Source organism: Ceratotherium simum, chromosome 21, assembly GCF_057802395.1.
Source record: "Ceratotherium simum simum isolate JZ-2026a chromosome 21, ASM5780239v1, whole genome shotgun sequence".
NCBI classification, from domain to species: domain Eukaryota; kingdom Metazoa; phylum Chordata; class Mammalia; order Perissodactyla; family Rhinocerotidae; genus Ceratotherium; species Ceratotherium simum.
This window is the reverse complement of record NC_141920.1, coordinates 26597087-26623429: the sequence shown is the minus strand read 5'-3', so window position 1 is coordinate 26623429 and position 26343 is coordinate 26597087. Positions and strand designations below refer to the sequence as shown.

The following is a 26343-nucleotide window of genomic DNA, read 5'->3' as shown; positions in this document are numbered from 1 at the left end:
TTCCTCCTTGGGCCTTGGGGGTACGGGGGAGGCACAGCGGATTCTGTGCCATTGGAGTGGCCCTTGGGGAACCCTGGAGGGAGACCCCCAAGGTGGGCTGAATCCCCACCCCTGCCCCCAGCTCTGGGGGAGGGGGCTGCAGAGGCAGCCCCCACGCCTTCATTGCTGCCCCGGGGCACCAACCCCAGCCCCCTTACTCCCCCTTCACTCTCCCCCAGAAGGAAGGCTTAGCCCAGGCCCCGCGGGGAAAACCGCAATTTACTTCTGGCGTGACACGTTGACGGATTTCTGGCGGCTGTGCCCCCTTTGTGTCCCCAGAGCCGTTATGGGCATATAAGGGCTGCGCCCAGGCCCCAGCGGGTGGAGGAGCCGACAGGAGGCCGGGAACCCCCACCTGCCCCTCGTGCAGCTGCAGGAGTGGGTAAGGCAGCTCCAGGTCCCCAGCCATTGACCTGCGACCATCCTGCTGTCCCATCCGAATAACGGGCACAGGAGGAATTCACCCTAGGAGGGCACTGCGGATACCCCGAGGATGATGGAAGAAAAAAAACCCATTTTACAGATGGGAAAACTGGGGCCCAGAGAGGCGCAACCGCAGTGATGGGTGGGCTGAGGACAGAATCGTTCTATGAAGAGGGCCAGAGGGGGGTCCATTTTCCTCTAAGCCACAGAAACCCAATGGCTTCCCATGTGGGACTATTTCCTGCTGGGAGAGACCCAGAGGTTACAGGGAGCTGCTCTGGGACACGTCTTAGGGAAAAAAGACAGACTTGCCAAGACTGTTGCTGGTTCATAGGGTGCCCACGTGTACCATCGTGCAAAGGAGGAAGAGGTGCCTTCTCCTGGCGGACACAGGCTGTGCCAGGGCAAATGGCTGGCGAATGATGTGGGGCTGAACTTCCATCCCCTTTCACGCCCTCAGCAGATGCCCCCCCCTCCAGCACACAATCATGCAGAGAAGTTCTAGACACTGTCCCTGCCTGGTGATGATGGCAAACAAGGACGCAAACACAGGATGCATAATTGCAGATTGTGATAAGTGCCCTAAAATAAATATTCTGGGTGATATTAATGACAGCTGGGCTTCTTTAGACAAGGTAAAGGAGGTGACATTTCCAAGCAGATGACATTTATTCAGAACCTGAAAGATAAGGAGACAGTCATGCAAAGAACCAAGGGAAGAGCCTTCCTATCAGAAGGAACAGCATGTGCAAAGGGCCTGAGGTGGGAAGGGGCTTGTCATGTTTAAGACTGAGGAGGGCCAAGAGGCAGGCAGGGACCTGGTGAGTAACAGTAAGGAGCCTGGGTTCTATCCCAAGGGCAGTGGGGAGCCTCTGAGGGGTTTAAGTAGAGGAGACATGAGGGGATAGATGGGTATGGGATTGGGTTGGCAGATATGGAACTCCATAAAGAAAAATCCCATTCTGTGGAACTGTAAGTTAGCCATGCTCTCACCTCCCATCCCATCCCTTTCGACATCATTCAGGATTGCGGTGGGGGAGGAGAGAAACCGGACATGTCAAGTCTAAACGTTGTATGTCTCCAACCAGCCACACCTTCTGAAGTGGCCTCACGAGCCAGTGGGAAAGCAGGTCCAGGGAACAGAGCTGCCATCCTGCTTCCCTGGAAGGGAAGGCGCCTCTGTCGCTCTCCCTCAGAGACAGGTCCAGGTTCACCGGGGCCGCAGAGGACTAGGACTTTTAAGTCCGATGTGTTAGCCGCTGCTTGTGTTTGGATGGAGAGGGCTTTCCCGGGAGTGCAGCTGGACTCGGGCTGTGCCAGGCGGGCAGGAGGGCCCCAGGTGGGTGATGGGCGCAGGGAGGGAAAGGCTTGGGCACCAGGAGCCCCTCAGAGGTCCTGCTTCCGCCCCTGACAGGTGCGCCTCCGACGATGTCCGGCCCGTGGGCCCTGCTTTTGCTCTGGGGTCTGGCGACTCCATGCCAGGGGCTGCTTGAGACGGTGGGCACGCTCGCTCGGATCGATAAGGATGAGCTGGGCAAAGGTGAGCCAAGGTGGGCAGTCTGTGAGGGGTCCAGCCTCAGGATGAACAACCCCGTGGATATGCTCAGAGCATCTGCTCTAAGGGACAGAGGAGAAGAGGCTGCGAGTCTCAACAGCTTAGAGAGCTGGGGGGTTATAGGTCTGCTCGCAGGCTCTGCCGGGCTGACCAGTTCACTGCTGAGAGGTGGACTGGCCGATGGGGGCTGGGGCCGTGTGGGGGCTGTGTCTGCCTCAGGGATGGGGCGGTGGAGTTGGGGAGGGCCAGGGGAGGCTGCTGGCTGGGCAGTGTCTCTGCCCCACATTTCTGGGGCGGGGGAACTCTTCTAGACACGTGGTCCTCCAGGGCCCAAAGCCCAGAGTGACAGTCTCAAGGAGACTGTAGAACAGTCGCGAACAGCGAATGCTTCAGGAGCACCACCCCGGTCTGCCCCAACCTCCACGAGGCGGTCCCTTCCATCTCGCCCTTCTCACAATTCAGAGTCAGGCCAGGGGTGCCCAGGAGGAGCAGAGGTTGCCTCCTCCATCTTGGTCAAGCCCTAGTGGCTGTGTGCTCCCTCCTCTGCTTCTGCCCTCCCTTTCAGTGCTCCAGGGCGGCCCAGGGTCAGGAGCCCCAGTCACACTATTGGCCCCAAACCCAATTTGCTGTGCGATTTTGGGCAAGTCTCTGCCCCTCTCTGGGCCTTAGTTTCCCTGTCTGTAAAATGAACCTTCCTCCCCTATGCTTTCTGCAGCCATCCAGAACTCGCTGGTCGGGGGGCCCATTCTGCAGAACGTGCTGGGAACGGTCACAGGCGTGAACCAGGGCCTCCTGGGCTCCCAGGGGCTGCTCGGAGGAGGTGGCTTGCTGGGCTACGGAGGGGTTTTTGGCGTCGTTGAGGAGCTTTCCGGGTGAGTCCCCATGGTGTGGCCTCTTGCCTGCCCACCTACCGCGTGCCCTACAGGAAGGCTGGTCTTTTCTTTGCTCAGGGAGTAGAGGGGAGATGGACTCTTTTTAATTTGTGGGCAGGCAGTGGGAGTGGCGTGGGGAACCCCAGATAGGGAGACCCAGGACTGAAGTCAGCAAATAAGGAGTCTACTGCATGCCAGGCCAGACAGGAGCGGCAACACATCCCTGGGGTCGAGGGCTCCAGCTCTGGGCTTGGTTCCAGTTACTCACTGTGTGACCTGGGGCAAGTTGCTTAGTCTCTCTGGACTAATCCAGGTACCTGCGTGGCTCCCTCCCTCCTCTTCTTCCTTCTCTTCTTCGAGTGTCTGCTCCGACGAACCCGCCCTGACGGGCCGCTCCTTGTCCCCTCCCCTGCCCTCAGGTTCTCCAGGGGATGAATCCCTCCCCTCACTCCGTATATTTCACTGGTTTGTTTCTCGTCTCCCTTGCTAGATGATAAACCTGGAGGGCGAGGACTTTGTCTGGCTTGTTCTCTGCTGTGTCCTCAGTATCATAAACAGTGCTTGACATTTAATAGATGCTTGAAAAATATTTTTGAATCAATGAATGAAGTCACACAACAGCTAATACTTATAACTTAATGACCACCTCGCTAGAGTTTTCTGTGTGCGTGGCACTGTATTGGGCATTGTAAGTGACTATCCCATGGAATCCAGAGGTAGGTCCTGTTATCAACAGCATCTAAAAGGCGAGGAGATCAAAGCCCCGGGCAGCAAAGGGACCTGCCCCAGCTCACCCAGCCAGGGAATGGTCATGGGTGGGGGGGCCTGGGTGTTTCATCACAGGCCATACTGCCTGCCCTGGTGGGCAGGAGCCAGTCCACGGCCGGTGGTGGATCAGGGGAAGTCAAACTACAGGCCCCAGGGAAGGCTGAAGGCCGGGAGCCGGGGTGTGGGAAAGGACAATGTACAGGAGGAAAGGAGGCAAAGGGGGGACGGATGGACCTGCAAACAGACGTCTGGAAAGGGCGCTGGTCAGGGCTGGTGTTGCTCAAGGGTCACTGTGTCGTGTCGCTCTGTGGTAGATACTGTCAATACCCCTATTTTACCAATGGGGAAACTGAGGCCTGGAGCAGCGGTGCGATTCACCCAAGGTCACGCAGTCAGTCAGCGGTAGAGATGGGATTTGAACCGTCTGGCTTTTACTGGCTGCACTACGAGCAGCTACTCATTGCCAGGACAGTGAATCTGTGTGAAGCAGCTAAAATAGAGCCTGGCATGCGGTAAATGCTCAATAAATATGAACAACTATTGTTAATAGATCCAGTCCCCCTCCCACTGTGGAATCATCCTGCTGGGTGCAGCTGGAGCCTCCGACCTGAGCTAGACATTGTCCTTGCTTCAAGGAGTCCCCAACATGAGGCAGAGCCCCACAGTGCTGATCCTGTGAGCTCAGAGCAGTGACGGAGGCAGCCCAGGCAGGATGTTCAAGTTGCTCAGAGGAGCGCATTTGCCTGGGTTGCAGAAGTAGGAAGGAGGGCTTCTGGGAGGAGGGGACACCCTAGCTGAAATCAGGAGAGCTGGGAGGAGTCAGCTAGCTGAAGGTGGATGCAGAGTGGAAGGAGAGTCAAGGGAAGGGTGTTCCAGACAGAGGGAACAGCCTGGGCAAAGGCTCAGAGGACAGAGAAAACAACAACCCGTGGGGAGCTGTGTTTGAGAATCTAGCTGGGTTTCGTGTGTGTGAGCCTAGGGGGTGGAAGTAGGAGACAATGATCCAGGCCAGAGACTGACCCAGGGCTAAGGAGAACACTTTAATTCATCGAGCCTCCTAGGAGGGTGATGCTACGACATTTATTGAGCATATGCTGTACCAGCTTCTGCACCTACACTATCTCACTTGTCTTTGCAACAACCGTATAAAGTGGGTACTTGTATTGCCCCACTTTACAGATGAAGAAACTGAGGCCCAAAGAGGTTAAGTAACTGGCCCAAGGGCCCACAGCTGGTTTTATGGGTTAGGGCTGGGATGGGGGACACACTCAAGAGAGGCTCTAGGTGCCGCCTGCCCTGGGTGGTCCAGGCACTAAGGGACTGGCGCTGGGGGGTGTCTGGTAGTGAGCAGCCCTCTCTTCGGCTCCCAGGCTGAAGATTGAGGAACTCACACTGCCAAAGCTGTCGCTGAAGCTGCTCCCAGGGTTTGGGGTGCAGCTGAGCCTGCACACCAAGGTGGGCCTGCACTGCTCTGGGTGAGTGCGCCCCTCGGAACCTCCACCCTGCTGCTCCGCACCCACCCCACCCCACTGCCCCATTGGGGGCCCCTACCCTATTGTCCCTGCACCCCCACCCCACCGCCCCCCTATTTCCTCCCACCCTACTTCCTCCCCAGGGGACTCCCACCTACTATTCCCTCCCTGGATCCCACCCCTCACCCCTCCCCAGGGATCTCCATCCCATTGACCCCCAGGGACTTCCATCTCACTCTCCCTGGGGACCCCTACCCCATTGCCCGGAGCTCACTGGAGGGGGTGGGGGAAGAGGGCGCGGGGACGTGCAAAATGGGGGACGTGCAAAATGGGGGGCGTTCAGGGAGGCAGAGGGTAAGAGGAGGGCGTGAGGACTAGGCCACTCAAAGGGCCACCCAACTCGCCTCTCATCAGGCCCAGGCTGCCCTTGGGTGGGCGTGGCTAAGACGGGCCCTGGTGGGTGGGGCCTGGCAGGTGGGCCACGCCCCCAGCGCCGGGTCTCGCAGCCCCCTTGGGGGCTTCCTGCAGCTAGGGGCCGAGGTGAACGTGTCGTCGCGGGTGGCGCTGGGCGTGAGCGCGCGAGGCACGCCCATCCTCATCATCAAGCGCTGCAGCACGCTCCTGGGCCACATCAGCTTGCACTCGGGGTGAGTCCGCCGGCTCGAGCCCGCGCTGGGCGGCCCCCCGCGCCCCAACCTGCTCGGGCTCATCGCACGCGCGCGCACAGAGCCTCTCGTGGGTCTCGGGGAGCGGCCGGCTGGGCGGGGCCTGAAGTCACCCCCCCCGCCCGCCGGTCCGCCGGATCAACCCGAGCCACAGACCTGCAGACTGAGACCCACCACGGACAGGCACTCCGGCCCAGCCCGCAGCGCGCACCACCCACTCCTGAGCGTCCCCCTTCTCCCTGCCGCCCTTCTCCCAGATAGATCAGGGGCCTTCTCTGTCTGGTCCCTCGATCTGCCGGCGTCTCAGTTCCTGCTCTCAGCACATCAGAGACTCAGCTCAGCCCCTGACTTGCTGCGGGACCCCAGGGGAACCCCCTCTCATCTGGGCCTCGGTGTCCCCATCTGTATAATGAGAACCTAAATTTGATGATATGGAAGGCTCTATGGCTTTTATATCCCTCTCTTCCCCCAACTGTTAGGACACGGTGGCCGTCCCTGCACTTGTGTTGAATCTTCACTCCCATGTGACAGCTGAGGCCCAGAGAGGGCAAGGGACTGAGGCAAGGATGGAGATGGGCAGGTCCAAGGCTTTTCCTCAGCATTCTGCACCCACTCCCAGCGGCACCTGCCCCTCCCCACCCCACACTTTGTGTCAACCCCCATTAGCTTCTACATCCCAGGCAGGATCACACACCCACACCCCATCTTGGTTGGGCGGCCCTGAGCAGTGATGGGTGGTCAGACAGCTCCGGCTTAGCTCCAGAAACAGGGTGAACCAGGGTTGCTCCTGTCTCCAGAAAGGCCTTAAAAAGAGGTTTCCAGGTAGGATCTTTGGGCTCCTTAAATCCCGGTGGCTCCACCCTGCTCCTCTGCGCTAGAGGGGGCCTTGGAGGGAGTGGAGCCCAGGATGGTGTTGGTGTCCCATGGTTCTGTTGCCGTCACCCCTCCTTCTGGACCCTCAGAGTCTCCAAACAGACCTAAGCCCACCTACATGCACTCGCATCCTCAGACCACCCTCTGATTCATTCATTCATCGAACAAACATTCATTCATTCAACAAATATTTATTGAACCCTCACTTTACGCCAGGTGGTGTTCTAGGCCCAAATGTCACTTGTCCACAAATGTTGGAGGAGATGAAGGGAACAGACATTTATTGAGCGCAGACTGTATACCAGACATGTATACATTCCCATTTAATTTCAACGGCAACAACTCCGTAAGGCAGGCACTGTACAGAGGGGGGACCTGAAATCCCCCCAGGTCCCCTGGAGAGGCAGAGCCAGGATTTAAACTCAGGTCTCCAAAGCCCAGCAAGCCCCACCTGTCAAGAGAGGAGACAGGAGCTATCAGAGCCCCGGTGCCGGCCCTGCCCCTCACCTGGGTTGGTGCTGTCCCCGTGTGGGGGCCACACCCTCCCGCTTCTCCCTCCGCCCAGGCTTCTACCCGCACCACTCTTTGGGGTCGTGGAACAGACACTCTCCAAGGTGCTGCCGGCATTGGTGAGTGTGGGGGCCGCGGGCCAGGCACCCCTGCCCTGGGCTGGGCCTCTCCTCCCCCAGCTGTGAGTCGGTCTGGGCGCCAGGCAGGATTAGGCTGTGCTTCCGTCCACGCCCACCCGGTAATCCCTCCCCGCCGGCCCCCGGGCCTCCGGGTGCCCCTGCGAGTCTGTAGGTGGCACACTCTGTCCCCAGACCTCTGGCTCCTAAATCTGCAGCTTCTGGTGACCTGAGTCCCCACTCCCAAATCTGGTCCCTTTCTTACCCCTGCTCTGTCTTTGCCAACTGGATTGCTGTTGACTTTTCTTTAAACTAGCTTTGAACAAAGCTTTTTTTAAACAAAGCTTTGCTTCAAACTAGCTTTGAATTAAAGTCGGGTCCCTTGGGGATTTTAAACTGAGCCCTGTGCTTGGCAGACACGTCCAGAAAAGCACGTACCTGTGTATTAGTACGTCATAAGTTAAACACATCCAGGAGCCTGTCCACAGCCCACCCCAGCTGTCCTGGCTTCCACCAGGGGACATGAACCATACTTGAGAAAAGCTGGTCTGACCAAAGCCCCATTTCTTCGAGGCCGGAGAGGGGAGGGGCTCGCTGGGGTCACACAGCCAGTAAAGGGCAGTCGGCCTCCTGACCCGCAGTCCTGGCAGGACCTCTTGTGGGTCCTTGTGAAGGACACCTGTGGACGTAGCCAGGGCCCGGAGCCTGAGGTTGGCAAAACTGCCCTGGGCTTGAAGAAGCCAATAAGAAGAGAAGCTCTGGGGAGAAGGGAAGCTCCCAGCAGCAAGGACCCCACCCTGCCCATCTCAGGCGGATTTCAACAAGGGGGTGTAGGTGCATTTGAATCCCGGACCCTAAGTGGGGTCTCGGACACACTTGGCTGCAAGACAGGATGTGTAACTCAAAGAGGTTTTAAAAATAAGAGTGAATGGCGCAAGCGGTTAAGTGCGCGCACTCTGCTTCGGCGGCCCCGGGGTCGTGGGTTCAGACCCCAGGAGCAGACCGACGCGCCGCTTGGCAAGCCATGCTGTGGCGGGGTCCCATGTAAAGTAGAGGAAGATGGGCACAGATGTTAGCCCAGGGCCAACCTTCCTCAGCAAAAAGAGGAGGATTGGCAAGGGACGTTAGCTCAGGGCTGATCTTCCTCACAAAAAAAAAAAGAAAGAAAGAAAAGGCAGCCGTCTCTTGTTTCTCTGAGAACAGCTGGGACCTTGGGCAGGTCACCTTTCTTCTCCAGCCACTGTAGAATGAAGGGGCTGCACTGGGTCACCTCTGAGGTTCCTCTGGTGGGCTCAGAGTCCGTGATTCCCAGACTCGGAGTTCTGGAAGCCGAACCACTTGCTCCCTGTTCCCGCAGCACACGGTTCTCAGTAAACACACAGTGGGGTGGGTAGTGGACGCCCCGGGCCCAAGCCTGACTGTCTGGGTGGCGGGGAGGAGGCGCCCCTCTTCAGGGTCTGGATTCTAGGTCTCCCAGTGCCCATCTGGATGGCAGGAGGGGCCTGAGACCTCGGAGGGACAGCTGCCTTTGTCTCCTCGGGGGGAGGGCCTTGTCCCCAAACCCTGACTGGCCTCTGAAATGTGTCTCGCCCATTCTCCCAGCATCCTTCGAGATTTTCTGAGGGGGCTCAGAAACTGGCCCTCCGTCCCCCCCGCTACCCCTCTGACACTTCAGGCTCCAGCCCCTCCCCTACCTGTCACCGTGTGCCCCCGTCCGTCTCCATAGTCTGCCTTGCTTCAGTTCCCGAGACCACGCAGCAAATCATTTGAAGAAAATGCAGCCGTTCCCCGTGCCAGGCTGGGGCTGCCCTTTCCTCCTGTAACACCCGTCTCCTCCGACACAGCTGTGCCCCGTGGTGGACACTGGGCTGGGCGTGGTGAATGAGCTCCTGGGGACTGTGCTGGGTAAGTGGGGGCCCAACCCCGCCGCGTGCCCCTTCTCCTGCCCCTCCCTCCCATTACCCCAGCAGGTGGGCTACCAAGGGGAGAAGGCGGGGCAGAATCCTGGGACCATTCACTTCTTCCTCGGACTGACAAGGCCGCCACTCTGAGGAGGCCTAACGGTGGAGTCCTGGGCTGAGGCCAGTTCAGCAGGACGTGGAGACTCAGAGCATCTAGGTTTCCATCTGCTGGGGGCTTTCGGCCATTTAGTGAACACCTGTGATGTGTCCGGCACTGTCAGATATTATTATTATCTGGACAGACAAGATGACTGAGGCCCGGAGCTTAGATAAGGAACCCAAGACACCACGGCTGCAGCCACCCCCAGTCTCTCTGAGCCTTATGGAGACGTGGATGCCTTTTATGTCCAAAAAAGGTCTTTGAAAAGTGTAAAAAGGCATAAGCAGGATAAGGAGAGAATAGAAACCTTGGGGCAGAAACGTCTCTACGTGTGGCATCATGTGAGGGAGGCAGGACCACAACACGGTTAGTGGCACCAGCTATGGGAAACAGGAATCCTGTCTCTGCCACTCTGTAGCTTGTGTGGCCTTAGGCTGGTGACCTCCTCTGTCTGAACCTCAGTTTTCTTATCTGTAAAATGGGGATGGCAGTAGTGCCCGAGTGAATACTTAGTACAGCGCTAGGCATTCAGCAGGCTGTCTATAAATGGAAGTAGGGGCTCTTGTTATAGGGGCCTGGCCTCATGGGGTCTTGCTCCCTCCTTCCCTCCCCATGCAGGCCTGGTGCCCCTTGGGGCTCTTGGGTCTGTGGAATTCTCTCTGGCCACGCTGCCTCTCATCTCTAACCAGTACATAGAGCTGGACATCAACGTGAGTGCCCACCGAGGCCCTGCCCACAGCAAGGGTGGGGTAGGGTACCACTGGGGGCCGAGTAGGAGACGCTGGGTCTGAGCCAGGTGGGTGAGCAGCCCCGAGACCCTGCCACACCCTGTCTCCTGCCCCTGCAGCCCATTGTGAAGAGCGTAGCTGGTGACATCATTGACTTCTCCAAGCCCCGCCACCCCATCAAAGTGCCCCCCAAGGAGGACCACACATCCCAGGTGACCGTGCCTCTGTACCTCTTCAACACCATATTTGGGCTCCTACAGACCAATGGTGCCCTCAACATGGACATCACCTCTGTGCTGGTGAGTGTGAACCTGCCCTGCTGGGCCTTGGCAATGCTGGTGACCTAGTCACATCATCACTGATCAGCCTTGACGAGCCCTCTTCTGTATAATCGGAGAGAGCTGGGCAGGTTTACAGCATGTACGTGTGCACTCCTGTCCTGTGGTGGACATTGCTAACCGATAATGACCCTCTACTTGGCCAAACTCTAAAGGGGCTTCTGAATCCCTCTTAACATGGCACTCCAGGAAGCTACTTTCAACTGGTCAGAAATGGCGTATGAAATGGAGGCAACTTTCCATTCCTGCACTAGATGAGCCTTTCTAGAGTCAGTGCCCAGTTTTACACTAAAGTGTGAATGGCTAACTTTTCTACTGCTTTCTCAAGAGCAGATTTGAGTTGGAGAGAAGAAAACTAGAGTTGGACTATACCAAAGGTTGCTTGGACATTTGTTCTGAAGCTTCTGAGACCTCTGTTTCCATTCTGGTCCCTCTCTCACCCTCACAGATGTCTGGAAGGCCCAACCCCCAGCAGCCTCACCCAGAGGCATTTCCTTGGTCTTAGCCCTCTCCAAAGGCAGTGAGGTCTGAGCCACCTGGGCTCCCCACCTGCAGCTCAGGCCCAAGGGAGCAGGGCTTGATCACTCTCTTCCTGTAGGTGGCCCAGAGAGCACTCTGAAGGCCTCTGGGAGGTTGGAGCAGGGCTCTGAGCTGGGAGGAGGTGTCTTGTAGCTGGGGGCGTCATAGCCAGGCAGAGGCTCTGAGTGTGGGAATGTGTGTGTCTCAGCAGCTTGTGGACGTGTGTGTGTGTGTGTGTGTGTGTGTGTGCGAGTATAGTGGAGAGAGGGTGCCCCGTCCTGTGCTGTCCACCCGCTTGAGGCGATAGCTGTGTGCTGGGTGGGTGTGTGGGGATCCTTCTGACCAGGAGAGAGTGTCCGTGTGTTTCTGCAGCGTGCGCAGGCCTGTTCGGAGAAGTGGATGTGTGCGGTTCAGGGGTCTCAAACACGAGCTCGGGGAGGCCGTGCCCCTCCGGTGGCTGAAGCCTGTCTTCTCCATTTGCTGGCCTTGGAGCATCAGAGCCTCACGGCCCCCCTGCGGGGCTGGGCTGCTATTGACGAGCGGAATGAGAGAAGCAGGCCTGGAGGGACTGTGGCGAACTGGGAAGCCTGTGCCCCGTTTCTCAGGCCAGCCACTCAACTTCTCCAAAGGGGGCGGGTACAGGCCCAGTGTGACCCGATTTTCCAGTATTTTAGCCCCAAACTGGCAAATTTATATGAAATTTCCTGATGGATAAATACTGGAAACACATTTATAGTTTTTGAAAATACGGTTTGGGTGAAAGACCAAAATGTCTGGGGTCAGATCGCTGGGCCTTCAGATTGTGAGCTCTGGCAGAGAGGTTTAAAAGTCCTGGAGTTAGCCTGCCCGGGTCAAATCCTGGGGGCACCACTTACCAGCTTATGACCCCAGGCAGGGCCTCAGGTTCTCCATCTGTGAAATGGGGGTAATCATAGCACCCACCTCTGAGCTCTTGTAAGGGTGAAATGAGCGAAGGCAGGCAGAGCCCTTAGCGTGTGCCTGGCAGGTAGTAAGCGCTCAGTAATCATTGGCCAGTGGAAGGAACATGAATGTCTATAGAGATGTGTGTATGTGCGGGGGGGGGGGGGTGTGGACAAAACTGCGTTGTGTGGGCTGAGGGATCCCTGTCCTGTCTCTTTGTTCACTCCCCACGCCCCGATCCATTTGGTCTTGATTCCAGGTTCCCAGAAACGTCTCATTGACAACTACAGACCTGGCAGCTTTGGTCCCTGAGGTGAGTGACCCTCTCCTGGGCTTTGATCACTGTAGTTCTTTCCCAATGAGCCTGAATAGATCCCAGAATCTTTCTCAATCCAGCTCTCCAGACAGCTGCGATTGAATGTTGAGTCCAAATTCACACTGAAGTGTGAATGACTAACACGCTCTCCGTTCCTGGCAGCAGATTTTGCTTAGAGAGGGAAGGACCAGGGATTAACTGCCCCAGAAGTCAGCGCAGCATTTGCCCTGTGGCTGTTGCTGCAAGCAGTGCACAGGAGTTTCCTTCTGGGTTACTGAGCCCCCTCCCTCCAACTGCCTTGCTTCATCCTGGTCTTGGACTTCTCTGTCCCCAGAGAGAAGACTCAGGGCAGTGGCCTTGGGGAGGGAAGAGAAGGGAAAAGATTCAGGAGGGTTTGACTAGTGGGCATCAATCAGCATGTGACCGCAGGGCCTGGCCTCAGCTGTCCCATCCGTTCAACTGGGGCTGGACCAGCTGCTTTCCAGCTATGAGAATCCAAATTCATACTGAAGTTGAAATGACTACAACAAGGTCCTTATGGAGTAGCAGATTGTGACGGAGGTTGGAAAGAAGCCCAGAAGTCCGGGTTTCCACCAGAGGGGATGGAAAGCACAGCTGGGTTTGGGGGCACAAAGTCTGTGAGTCCTTGAAGGTGGTGACTCAGTGCCGCTTTAGGGGCCCTGGTTGGGACCTCTGCTGCTTGGAGTCCTGGGCTAAAGGAATAGGAGTCTCAGGCAAGGGGTGAGATTGGGGCTAGATGTTCAGAAGAACCTCCTTCTTCTGAGGAGTTGTAAGATGGGGGAGAGAGACTTGGGGGAGGCAGAGGTGGCCGAGCAGGGGCCACGGATGCGGCAAGCTGGGCCGTGTCCCTCCATCTCCAGGAGGTTGGGTGTGTCTCGTCTCTGGAGCCCGAAGCCTTTGTTCTCGCAGCGTCAGAGCCCAGTGGCCTCAGTTCCGAGGCTGTTCCGTGGCTTCAGAATCTGTGGACATGTGAGGGTGGGATCTGATGGTTCCCTGTCTTTGTTATCCTGCAGCTCTGGGAGGCTGGGCTTGGGGAATTGGCCCCCAAATCCAGCATTCAGGCAATTCTGAGCTTCCATAACTCCGTGGTTTCCAGCACTTCTGTAATTCCCTGACGTCATGAGTATGAGACTCAGTTTCCTGGCTGTGTGATTCATTCAGTCAGTCAACTAATATCTACTGAGCCTCTACTGCGTACCAGGCCCTGTGCTGGGTGCTGGGCGTGCAGGAAGGGCAGAAGGTGACGAGTAGACAGCAGTCTCTGTGTTCAAGGAGCCGCCATTCTGGTGGAAGTGACAGACATGGAACAAATAAATAAGTAGGATATGAACAGTGTCGGAAGGTGGAAGAGAATGGTGCGGTGAAGGCGGATAGGAGCACAGGGGCGTGCCTTAAACAGTGTGCTCCGCAAAGGCCTCGCCGAGGAGGTGATGTCTGAGCAGACGGCTGAAGGAGGGGAGGGAGGGAACCATGCAGGCACCTGGGGAGACATTTCCAGGCAGAGGGAACAGCAAGTGCAAAGGCCCTGAGGTGGGGGTATGCCTGGCAGGTTGGAGGAACAACGAAGTGTCCAGTGAGTCTGGGGAGGAGAGAATGAGGGGCCAGTGGTGGGAGATGAGGTGGAGAGGAGGGCAAAGGATGGATCGCACAGAGCCTGTGGATTTTTTGTTTTGTTATATTGTGTAATAAAGTGTGTCCTCGGGGGCACTTTGACTCTGAGGGAGACAAGAGTCTGGTTAGGTTGTTCCATGGATTGGTGTCTCCCCACCTGAATGTCAGCTGCATGGCGGCCTAGACCAGGCCTGTCTGGTTGTGACCTGTAACCTCAGCGCCCAGCTTGGTGCCTGGTGCACGTTAGGTGCTCAGTGAGTGTTTGTTGACTGACTGCCTGATCTTGTTAGTGGGGCATCTAAGCTGCCCTCGTGCCCCCTGCTCTGCCCCTGCCTCTCTCAGGCCCTGGGGAGGTTGCCCGCAGGCCAGCCACTCCTACTCTCGCTGCGAGTGAAAGAAGCACCCACAGTCACGCTCCAGAAAAAGAAGGCCACAGTCTCCATCGCGGCCAACATCCACGTGCTGTCCTACCCCCCTAAACGGGCCCCTGAAGCCCTCTTCGAGCTGAACGGGGTGAGTGGCCGATGGTGGGAGCCTGGCACTGGGGTTCTGAGTGGGGCTGACTGGGGGGTTGTGAGTGGGAGGCCCCAGGTGGCCCAGCACAGGAAGTCCCATCCCCCATTGTCACCACCTGAGCTGAGACCCAAGTGCGGGCTTAGACCCTGTGCACTCCGCCTCCTCAGCATCTCGGGAGTTGCTCCCATATCTTCTGGGTGACCCTCCAGCTTCCTCTTGGTCCCCCACCTCAGTCTGCTCCCCCCACCCCACCTCTACTAGTTTTCCCAAACCCACGTCTGGGCGGAGGCCCTCCCCTGCTCCCTCTCTGCCTGGCTTCCCAGGACCAAGCCCCATGCAGTGCCCTCTGCCCATCCTCCGCCTGTCCCGTCCTTGCGCCCTGAGCCTCAGTCCCTGCGGCCGACCAGCCCCGCCTGCCCGCCTTTGCCCGTGCACGGTCCACCCCCTGGAATGTGGTTCTCCCCTTCCCATGGGTAACTCTTCCTCACTCAGGATTTGGCTCAGGTGTCACCTCTTGGGGACGCCTTCCCTCGCCCCAGTGCAGGCAGGACTGAGGGTCTCTCCAAGCTCCCTCCGCCCCCGAGCTTCCTCTCATACAACACTGATCGCCCTCAATATTCTGGTTCTTGAACACCAGAACCTTCAAGTCACCTCCTCAGAGCCCAGCCTGGATGCTGACACCGGGCAGGGCCGCAGTGGCTTAGTGGGGGGCACAATGGGGGCAGTTCACCTGTCAGCCCAGGCAGACCTGTTCTCCAGCTCCTTCTGCGAGTTCAGGCGCCTCCTCCGTCTGCTTTTCCCACGCAGGTGATGACATTAAATGCCCAGCTGGCTCCCTCGGCTACCAAGCTGCACCTCTCCCTGTCGTTGGAACGGTAACGTGGGGTCTCGGGCCTGTCTTTAGGAACCAGAGTCAGGGACCAGCTGGAACCACCTCCCATTTACCGAGCATCCACTAAGTGGCAGGTGTTTTACCAACATCTTCCTGGCCTCCAGGACTTGCGCAGAGGGGAGGGTGTTGGTCCATTTTACAGATGAGGCAACTGGGGCTCAGAGAAGCAGGCTCCAGAGCGGGCCTCTTCCACTGCGCCCGCTCAGAGCCTGGCCCTGCAGACGAATCCGTACGCCGGAGATGGAGTCCACACTCCTGAGTTATCAGCCCCGCAGACAACTGTCCCTGAGTGTTGTAAAATGCCGTGTATTCATGTGGACTGGTTATTTCTCTAGCTTCTCCATCCCCGTGGTGATGAGGCCTCATGATAGTCGTAGTAACCGAGATGGTGATGTTGATGACAGTCCTTCCTTGCGCACGCATGGCACTTAACAGTTTGCAAAGCCCAGGCTCGAACAGTGGGTTGTCTCCGGAAGCAGGTCTGCAGTCTGGGCCTCCGCTCTCTGGGCCCAGTGCTCTCACCGTGGCCTGGGGCCTGTGTGACCCTGCCCTGGATGCGGGGGCTTTCCCAAGAGCCTCTGGGATCTGCCTGTCCTGAGCCGTGGGCACCCAGTGCTCACCTGACCCCATTTTAGTGCCCCCTCAGGCCCCTCAGGCTACCACTGCCCCCCGCAAGGCTCTACCCCTTTCTGTCCTTGACAAAAGGCCTCACCCAGCGCCTGGGTCCGTCTCCCCTTCCTGGCGGCAGTTCACGCCTCAGCCCTTCGGGAGACAGAGATATGTGTCCAGGCACTGGCCCTGCACGTGCATTGGGGCCAGCTGTGATCCATCAGAGCGTTGCTGCCTTTAACAAGCACCTGCTGGATGCAGGGCACCCTGTGTCCAGTGCTCAGTCTATGGAGGGCCACTTCTTAGAGAGGTTCAGCCAGGTGCCTGGGGTCCAACAGCTGGGAGGCAGACCGAGGCTCCAGGGCCAGGGAGTCAGAGGTGGTGGTCATATCTCAGAAGGAGGTTAGATCCCTCCAGGTCCATTTTATAGGTGGGAAAACTGAGTCTCTGATTGAGGATAGAGGCGGGGTTGAGCCTGTAACCCTTTACTGATCCTGGAGAGCTGGGGGTCGGGCAGAGCACCGCTCAGCAGGTGGTGTGGTGGGAGCTAGGGCCCCTCAACATGTGTCTTCTCTCTGCCAGCTTCAGTGTCAAGCTGGCCTCGTCCTTTGCCCACGCCTTTGACGTAAGTTCCTGGGAGGGTGAGCAGCTTGGCAGTGGTGAGGGTCTTCAGGTGGGGGGTGGAAAGTGGGCGGGATGAGTCATGGCTCTGCCCCAACAAGCCAGAGTGGGCAAAATCAGGGCAGGGGTGTGTGTGTGTGTGTGTGTGTGTGTGTGTGTGTAAAATAGTCATCACCTTAGGAATGTGAATCTCATGATCTTCCAAAGTCTTGGAACCTCACAAAGTTGTAAACGTCTAGACTCTCACAAGGGGTCAAAATTCCAGAACCTCACGCAAGTAATAAGTTTCCTGAACTCAGAAAGTTCTAACATTTCAGAGCCCCACAGAGCCTTTAGTTTCCTGCTTCTCACAGAGTTCTGAGGTTCTGGGATCTCGTGATGGTCTTAGGTTCTAGAACATTCTAGAACATTCTAAGAGTTTCTAAACTGATAGGAATCTAAGCTCAGACCACATGGAGTTCTACTGGAGCTGGGCACATTTTTCTCCCTCTTGCTCAGGCACTGCCTCCCTCCAGACCCCACAGATCCTTCCTCTGGGAAGGCAGCTCTTCCAAGCTCATGGGGCCCAGGGTGAAGCCGGCATGAATCACAGAGTCCCATTTGGGGTCACTGGGGACAGCCACCCCAGTGGCCCCTGTGCCCACCAGGAGCTGTGTCCTCAGGTTTGGGGGAGGCTGGGACAGCTGGCCCCCTGAATTTCCTCCTGGGAAGGGGTGCGCCGCCCCCTGCGAAGCCACACCTCCTGCCCTCCTGTGCTCTGTTGCAGGCATCCCATTTAGAAGAATGGCTCAGCCATGTGGTCCGGGTGGCGTATGTGCCGAAGCTCAACGGTATGGGCAGCCTGTGCTGTCTTCTTGGACTCGTGGAGTGTCTGAACTTGGGATTGTCGAATCTGTTGCCTCTCTCCATTGTTCTGTTAGAGACGCTGAGACTGGAGAGGGGTTGATTCCCATTTCTAAGATGCAGAAACCAAGGCACCAAGGTTTCCGTTCAAACAATGTTCATTAGCACCTACATCACGCCAGACTCTGGGCCCCAAGAGCTATCTGACCTGGATCCTGTCCTCAAGCTCACAATCCGGAGGGAAATAGTCATATAAACAAGTGATTAGGATATAGGTGGCCCAGAGTGTGCAAGGGACTGACACAACCTCGCACAGACAGAACCTGAGGAGAGCCACTTATGACAGCACAGAAAAGGGGCATTTTCATTTGGGTTTAGTAGGATGAGTAGGAGTCTTCCAATAAGGGAAAGTGAGTCCACAAGAAGAGAAATTGCTGGCTCAAGGAAAGTGGTGACATAGGGTCAGCAGGTCCCACCTTGGCCCCCCACATATCTTTGCTTTCAACCGTTCCCTCTTCACAGTGGACCTGGATGTTGGAATTCCCCTACCTAAAGTTCTCAATGTCAGTTTTGCCAATGCGGCCCTGGAGATCATAGAGGTGAGTGTCCCATGCTGGTGTGGCCTAGGTGGGCCTTAAGCTTATCTCTGGAGAGCCCTGCTTGAAACTGATGAGGGGAACACTCTGCCTCATCATCTGGTCTGTCCCTACACCGTATTCTAAATTGCTCAGAGAATTACAAGTTGCTTAACTCAGGAATGGCAAATACATGACATGTGTGCTACCACTCCTTGCTTAGCTGCCGGTGGCAGACATTGCCAATCAATCATAGAGTTCTTTCCTATTAAATCCAGACACATGTCTGGCCTAGAGGATGGAATCTCAGATTCACTCACAGAATCACAGTTCCCCTGGTCCAGGGGTGGCAAACACATGTGGGGTCTCTCCTCATCCTGTGCCTGTGGCAGGCCTGGCTAATAGATCGTGACACTTTTTCTGGCTAAAGATCAACATGGCTTCACAGTCCTTTTCAATCCAGCACAACTCTGAGTCTTGGAAGAGCTCTGGGAGGTGGGCAGAGCAGGCAGTTCTGGACCCATTTCTCAGATGAGGACCGAGGCTGAAGGAGGTCCGATTTCTGGCCCAAGGTCACACAGTAAATTAGCAGCAGAAATGGCCCTTGACTTGGGTCTCTTGAGTCCCAAAGTCAGTGACCTGTCCCACACTGGACGTCATTTATTCATCACTCATTCATTTGCTTGTTCATTCAGTTACTGAGTGCCTGCTGCGTTCTGGGTACAGTGCTGGCTCCAGGGCACAGGGGGACAGAGAGGGCTGCGGGGATGGGGGCGTCGGGCACAGGACTCAGAGGGCATAACCGAGAGCCGTTGCTCCTTGCAGAATGCCGTTGTGCTGACCGTGCCATCCTGAGGCTGAGAAGTGGCCGCCCTCCCTCCCTGTCGACTGCCAGCGTCCTGCCCGCCTGCCCACGCTGCCTCAATTTCCCTCCCAGTCTCTAGCCTGTATCAGTGACAGTATAAGGGTCCCTTATCCCCCCAGGCCCACTCAGGTGCTCCGGCCCTGCAGCTCTGCCCCTGTCTGAGGTGGGGACTGCAGGGCCAGCCACAGGCCTCTGCTTCGGAGAGAGCTCCGGGCCTCAGTGCAAGTCCTGCGCTTTCAATAAACCACTGTCTATCTCAGCACCTCCCGGCTCGTTTGCTTCCCAGTCACAGGCGCTGCCTTGACCTCTGCCCCCGGTGCCCTCCCCAGCTCCAGGCAGGGGCTTCTGGGAGGTGAAGGGACTTGGGCCCTAGTCATTGTAGCTCTGCATCCCAAACTTACCTGGTTGGCCTGGGCAGCCTCTGTGTCCCGTCCTGTCCTGCCTTCCTCTGTCTCTGCCTCGAGGTCCCTGGGTCCCCCCCGCTCCCCTCTTCTCTCTCTATTTTTCTAAATGCTTCTATCTTTCACTCTGTCTCTCTGAGTCTGTGGCTGTCTCTGTCTCTCTGACTTTGGATCTTCTCAGAAGTGATGTCCGGGCTGAATTGTGAAGGGTGAATAGGAGTTTTCCAGGGAGAGAAGGAGCCAGGGAAGCAAGGATGAGTGAGACCCCGCCCTGCCCTGGAGGAGTCCCTGCTGGCTGCTCGTCAGCCACGGACACACCTCAGGATGGGCCTCAGAACAAAGCTACGCCGATGGATAATAGTGCCAGTGCAGAAGCTGGAGCCAGAGAGGGACCTGGCTGGTCCAAGGCCACACGGGGGCAGAGTTGGGATGGGAAGCCGAGGGTCCTGCCTCTCAGCCCTGAGTTCCTCCCCGCTGCTCAGGATGGGCCTCCTTGGTTCTGGGGAATGGCCCCAAGTTGGCACTTATGAGTGGACCTGAGTGAAGAGGTGCCAACAAAGTTTTGAGAACTGGCTCAGAGGATCTGGGGGGACAGAGGAGAGTTGGAGCCCATCTGGATGTTTGTCCACCAATAAGAATGACCCTGTGACCCTCCTTCCTTTCACCCACCCATCCACCCATCCATCCATTCATCCACCCACCCATCCATCTACCCACCCACACTTCCATCCATCTACCCTTGCTTCCTTCCTTCCTTCCCTCCCTCCTTCCTTCCTTCCTTCCTCCCTCTCTCCCTCCTTCCTCCCTCCCTCCCCCCTTCCGTCCACCCATCCTACATTAATTGGTAACTATTACATGCCAGGCCTACTGCTGAGTGTCATGTAGGATTTATCTTTGACTCCTTGCTCACTTCCCGTGTCTCCTGACGCCCATCTGTGACAGCGCAGTGGTTAAATGAGTGGCTGGAGCTGGCTGCTTGTGTTCATATCCCATCCCAGCTGCCGCCTAGGCAATCATTCAATCTCTCTGAGCGTCGATTTCTTCGTCAGTAACTTGAGGATGGTGGTAGTAGGTTTTGAGGGGTAAACCAGCACTCCGGATGTGACTCACCCATAAGAAGCCGTCAGTGCCGGTTAGCTCTTGTCGCATTCTTCTGGCTCCTCGCCATGCCTCCCTCTGTTCCCTCCTCTCCACCGGCGCCCAGCACACCCTCCTCATCTCTCAGGAGGACCGCAGCTGCCCCTCCCTGTCCTCCCACTCTTCTCTCTTCCATCCCACCTTGACCTCATCTCGCTGTCTGTCACTGCCGCTGACAGCCCTTCAGCGGCTGGATCTCACTGCCCAACAGGAAATCATCCAAACTCCCAGGTTTGGGGTTCCAGGCTGCCTATGACCTGGCCTCAGCCGATTCTTCCTGGAGCATGGGGAGGGAGCAGAGTTGTCTTTGGGCCTCAGGTTCCTCATCTGTGAAATGGGAATAGGACTCACTCACAGGTTGTTTGAGGATTGAACGAGATGGTCCTTGTCAGGTACTGAGAAGAGTGCCCGTAAACGTGCAGTCGTGTGTAGCCAGGCCTTTGCATGGCTCTTAGCTCTTCCTGGAGCATCCCCCCTCCCCCAGCGTGCGGGCAAACTCCTACCATCCCTCAATACGCAGGGCCACGCAGCCTCCAGCCTCACTTCGCCCTAGGCAGGGTCCCTTAAGAGCTCCTCAAGGTCCGGGATGGTATCTGTTCATTGTGGGGGGTCCTCAGGCTGCACAGAGTAGCACTGAGAGCAGCTAACCTCCGCTGAGTGCTTACTGTATACTCAACACCGTGTTAGATGCTTGACAATCCCTTTGTTCACTCAATTTGCATAGCGACTGTCATCAGTGGGTATTATCACCCTATTTTACATATGGGGAAACCGAGGCTCAGAGAAATGGAACTGCACTGCTCGGAAGTGGCAGAGCCAGGATTTGAACCAGATCCTTTGGACTCTAATTCCAAAGCCCGGACTTTTCACTGCTGTGCTATAGACGTAATACTTGCTTCATTAATTGAATGCTGACTTAGTGCCGGGCACGGTTACATGCTTTATGTACATTATGCCATTGACTCCTTGATTCAACCCTGCTTTCTAGGAACTCTTTTTACCCTCATTCTATAGCAGAGGAAACTAAGGCCCAGAGAGGTTAAGTGATTGCTCAAGGCCACACAGCTAGGAAGTGATGAGGTTAGGATTTGAACCCAGGCCCCCTGACTCCAGAGCCCGGGCTCTGAGCCTCTGCACTTAGGGTTGAGGGATGACACAAGACGGGCAGGGAGCCCCTTTGCTGGGCAGCCCCCTTGCAGCCCTGGCGAGCTGACAGTTCCTGAGGGGACGAGGGCTGAGTGGAGGGGTTGGTAGTGTTTCTTGGTCCCTACAGCCCCCTGTGTGAGCCCTCCACATGGCCCCTTGTGTGGCTCAGTCACCTTCGGGGTGAGTCACCTCCCAGGGCCGGGTCCCTCCAGCTCCAAACAAAGGTGCCTTTGGGACGCTAAGCCCAGGTGATCTCCCGGCGCCAGAGCTGCGCTAATCCTCCCGGAGCCCAGGGGAGGGCCAGCCTCGTGGCCACCAGCCCTGGCTGGTCTCAGGACGGAAGACAGGCACAGAGCCCCAGGTGACTGACAGTAACCACCTCCATGTGTGCACCGCCCTCTACAGTTTACAGTGTGCATTGATCCCTGCTCTCTGGTGGGGGGCAGGAGGAGGTGGAGAAAAGCACAGTTGTCCTCTTTGCATTGTATTTCACTTTCAAAAGATAATATACTTGTTTAACAAGCATTTATATCACACTAAGTGCCAGGTAATGGGGAGCCAAAAGGGGCCTCCAGGCATGTTCCAGACGTTTCTTACGTAATCCTCCAAACCCTGCTGGGGAAGTACGATTATGTCCATTTCTCAGATGGCCAGACTGAGGCCCTGGAGGAGAAGTGATTGTCTGGGGCTGAGAGGGCAGACGGAGTGTGAGAACACAGGTGTGTGTGGCCCTTGGGGTCCCTGTCCCAGAGCCCTTCCAGCTCCCGCAGAGGATACAGTGGCCCAGGGCCGGGGCTGAAGCATCTCCTCGTGCCTCCTCACGCCCCTCACGGCTTTCGCAGACTTGCTGCCACGTGGAGCCAGTAGAGAACTGTGATGACGGGGATAAAAATGCCACCTCCTGAGCACCCACTGTGTGCGGGCCCTGTTCTCAGTGCCTTCGTGATGAGGTCACTCCACCCTCACAACATCCTCTCGGGGCTGGGCCGTTCCAGTCACAGGCTCAAAACCAAAGACGCAGAGGCTTGGAGAGAGCTGCGGCAGGATTCAAACCCAGCATCCAGCTCCAAAACCTGTTCCACCGATGCAGCCACTTCAGATGGGGAAACTGAGTCCCAGAGACGGGGCTGGCCCAGGGGCCGGTGGTGACATCAGTGAGCTTAGCAGGACTTGACATCAACCAGACCTCCCCTCAGAGCCCCCATTGCCTCCAGGGAGCGGGAGGAGGCATCTTCTTGCAGAGTTCAGGGAAACACACATTATTCTCAGCCCGACTTGAGAGCAGGCCTTGAGGGGGGTGTGATGAGTCCCCTGACCCCAGAGGACGTCTCAGGAGGCCCTGGTGGGGGCAGGCAGGAGGTGGCATCAATTAAACATGGAGGTAGGACTTAGGCTCGGGCTGGGGGCTGGGAAGCAAGGAGGACTCAGGGAGCTCCCCATCCAGCGGAGAGGAAGAACATTCATTCATTCTTTCATTCATTCATTCGCTACACTGGCCTCTGTGCCTGGGCTGGGCTAGGAGTGGGGCGCAGGCTTGGTTTGCCCAGAGGAATGGCACCTCAGTATGGGCTGCAGAGGGCCCTGGGTGGTCCGGGGGGAGAGTCAGAGTTGGCGATTGTCACAGAAAGCTCTCCAGAGCAGCTGACATTTTTGCACGAGTTTGAGCAATGAAGTCTGGAGAAGGGTATTCTAGATGGCAGGGATTGCACGTGCAAAGGCCCAGAGGCAGGGAGACTGGGGGTTTGGGGGAGGTGAAAGGAATGAGCAGCACTGTGTGAGCAGAGGAGTGGGGCTGAATGTGGAATGCAGATCCACCTTGAATGCCAAGGAAGACATCTGGGCTGTGTCCCACAGGTCTTGGATGGGGCAGTGGCTGTCTCTGAGGGTGGGAGTAGGCATTGACTGGGAAGGGGCAGGAGGGAACGTTCTGGAGTGCCGGAAATGCTCTTTATTAAGATAGAGGTGTGGGCTACGTGGCTGTATATAATTGTCAAAATTCAACAAAAACACGTAAGATTTGTGCATTGCACTGTATGTAAATTTTACGTGTAAAAAAAAACTTATGGCATACGTGTTGAAGTGTTTAGAGAGAAATGTACTATTTCCTGCAACTTACTTTGAAATATGTTTTTAAAAAAGATGGATTAATGGATGGATGGGTGGATATGCGATAAAGCAAGTATAAGAAAACGTTAATGGCAGATGTAGCTGGTGGGGGTAAGGTGACAGTATATGGGTGTTTGCTGTTAATTCTTTCAACTTTGCTGTTTGTGTGAACATTGCGTAATGAAATAGTGGGAGAAAACCTTCTGCAGGTCAAAAGAAGCCCATCTACTTGTTCTTTTCACATCAGTCCTGTAAGGCAGATGTTATACCCATTTAACAGATGGAAATAATGAGAGACACACAGAAGGGAAATGGTTGGCCCAAGGTCATGCAGGGAGTCAGGGGCTGAGCGGGTCTGAACCTGGGCCAGCCTGATGCTGAGTCCAGTCTGGGCACGTCCTGTCTGCCCAGGCCATCTGGAGTGGGCAGTGCCTGTTTTGGAAATCAGATGCATTTGGGGGTGTCTGCAGTTCTCCCATTTGGGGGCCTAGCTGGGGTCTCCAGGAATGTGCCCAAACCAGGGGCTGATAAACCCCAGCTCAGGTGACACCATCCGGGGCTGAACACAACTCTCAGAATTAGCCATAAACCGCAAACCCTTGTGGTTTTGGGGCTCAATGCCCAATTCGCAGAGCAAATCTGGATTCTAGTCCGGTAATTACATGGCATTTCCCCTCTGGGTCCGGGCTCAGACTCCAGATGCTATATAAGCCCAGGCTGTGACCAGATTCAGCCAACAGCAGAGGGCCAGGTGCACAGGACCTCTCAAGACTGAGCGTCAGGGACCTACCAGGGTAAGGAGGAGCCCCTTCTCTATTCAGTGTCTGGGCAGGGGGAGGTGAGGCCCGGGGAGGCAGTGAGGAATGTCCCAGACTGGAGACCTGCCAGGGTGACCCCTCTCCGAGCCTCAGCTGTCTTGCCTGTAATATGGGCATAGTTGGGAGAACCTCTCAGGGCCTGACTCACGCAATTACATGGGTGAACAGAGCTGCACTCATCTTTCCCAGGGATGTTGGGTACCTGGGACTTCTCTACCTCTCTGAGACTCCTCAGCTGCTTACTGATGCCAGAAATCCCTCCATTCGTGCCCATCTTTTTAACTGAAGATGGTGATCCCTCTTTAAACACAGAATTCTCTGGGAAGGGGATTAGGATGAGGTGAGGAAGCCAGAAAAAAAAAATTCTTGCACATATTAGTCCTTAATATTCTAGTATAAATTAGCGCCTCTGATTCTCTCCTGGGAGTTGATAGGAGTGAGGAAAGAACTTGGGGGCTTTGTGAACTTAAAGAGAAGTGGGGGCAGGAAAAGGCAGGAGGGTGCATAAGTGGAGGGGGCATAAGCCAACAATTTCAGAGTTTGGCCCAAATGGGAGGCCATGTCCTGCTCTCATTCTCTGAGGCTGGTGAATGGGTAGACTGGGCTGATGAAGTGAGCGGAGTGGGCGAGGGTTATAGAGGCAGCAAAATAAAGTTTCCTGGAGGCTGACCTGCCCATCCCAAAATGCATGCTTCACCCCTCCACTCTCACAACATCCCACACCCACTTCTTAGGGGTCTGAAATAATAGTCCCAAAACAATAACAACAGCTGCTGTTTACTGAATGTCTACTATGTGCCAGATATGTGTGTTAGTGACTAGGAAGCAGAGATTCAAAAAGGTAAAGTCTCTTGCCTAAGGATTAGAACCCAGATAGCTCTGATCCAGAACCCTTCATCTTAACCACATGGTGGAGAACTGTCTCCTCCAAAGAGGTGGGAAAGGGTGTTTGCTGGCTGGCTGGCTGCATGGAAGTGTGGCTAGAGGAATGTGTTGATAGGTGGATAGACCGATGGAAGGATGGAGGGAAGGATGGAAGGATGGATGGAAGGAAGGAAGGATAGATAGGTGGATGGATGAATAGATTGATGGATACCTGACTGGCTTGCTGGCTGGCTGGATCATGGATGGATGATGGATAGATGGGAAGAAGGGCGGATGGATGGATAGATGGATTATGGGTAGATGGGAACAAAGATGGCAGGAATGATGGATGGATGGATGGATGGATGGAGGGGTGGGTGGGTGGATGGATGGATGGGTGGGTGGGTGGGTGGGTGGATGGGTGGATGGATGGATGAATAAAGGGGAGAATGGATGTTTGGATAAGTGGATAGATGAATGCATGGATGGATGGATGAATGGATGAATAAGGGGAAGAATGGATGTTTGGATAAGTGGATAGATGAATGGATGGATGGGTGGATAGATGGATGGATGGATGAATGAAAAAGGGGAAGAATGGAGGTTTGGACAAGTGGATAGATGGATGGATGGATGGATGGATGGATGGATGGATGGATGGATGGAAGGATGAATGGATGAATGGATGAATAAGGGGAGAATGGATGTTTGGATAAGTGGATAGGTGAATGGGTGGATGGATGGATGGATGAATGGGTGGATGAATGGATGAATGGATGAATAAGGGGGAGAATGGATGTTTGGATAAGTGGATAGATGAATGGATGGATGGATGGACAGATAGATGGGTGGGTGGATGGATGGATGGATGGATGGATGGATGGATGGATGGAAGGAAGGATGGATGGGTGGGTGGGCAGGTGAATAGATGGGTAGATGCTGGAGACATTTCTCCAGAGCCTGCCTGCTACTAGTTTGCTATTTTGGTTGGAATCCTCACTGCTCGCTCTCTCCCTGAGGCTCCATTTGGAAATTTCATCTTGGGAGATAATCAAACATCCATGCTCTGGGAGAGTTTGGTTAATGGGTCTGCTTTGTGTCTCTGGATTCATTTCAGTCTGAAAAACTCAGAAGGTGATGTC

At 56.0% G+C, this 26343-nt stretch overlaps 1 protein-coding gene across 2 annotated transcripts; it reads left to right on the top strand.

Annotated features, from left to right (window-relative positions):
- Nucleotides 1–1890: 1890 nt before the first annotated feature.
- Nucleotides 1891–18719, top strand: LOC101407576 (BPI fold-containing family B member 3). 2 transcript variants are annotated; one of them, XM_004442468.3, is made up of 15 exons: nt 1891–2002; nt 2733–2889; nt 5028–5132; nt 5636–5776; nt 7233–7296; nt 9138–9198; nt 9973–10064; nt 10202–10381; nt 12120–12173; nt 14151–14321; nt 15132–15199; nt 16408–16450; nt 17213–17276; nt 17812–17888; nt 18690–18719. In XM_004442468.3, exons 1-15 carry the CDS (start codon nt 1891–1893, stop codon nt 18717–18719), a joined length of 1419 nt encoding a protein of 472 aa, XP_004442525.1. The 2 variants fall into 2 exon arrangements, with proteins under 2 accessions (XP_004442525.1, XP_087301013.1); XM_087444887.1 differs by having other exon boundaries at nt 10202–10387.
- The last annotated feature ends 7624 nt before the right edge of the window (nt 18720–26343 follow it).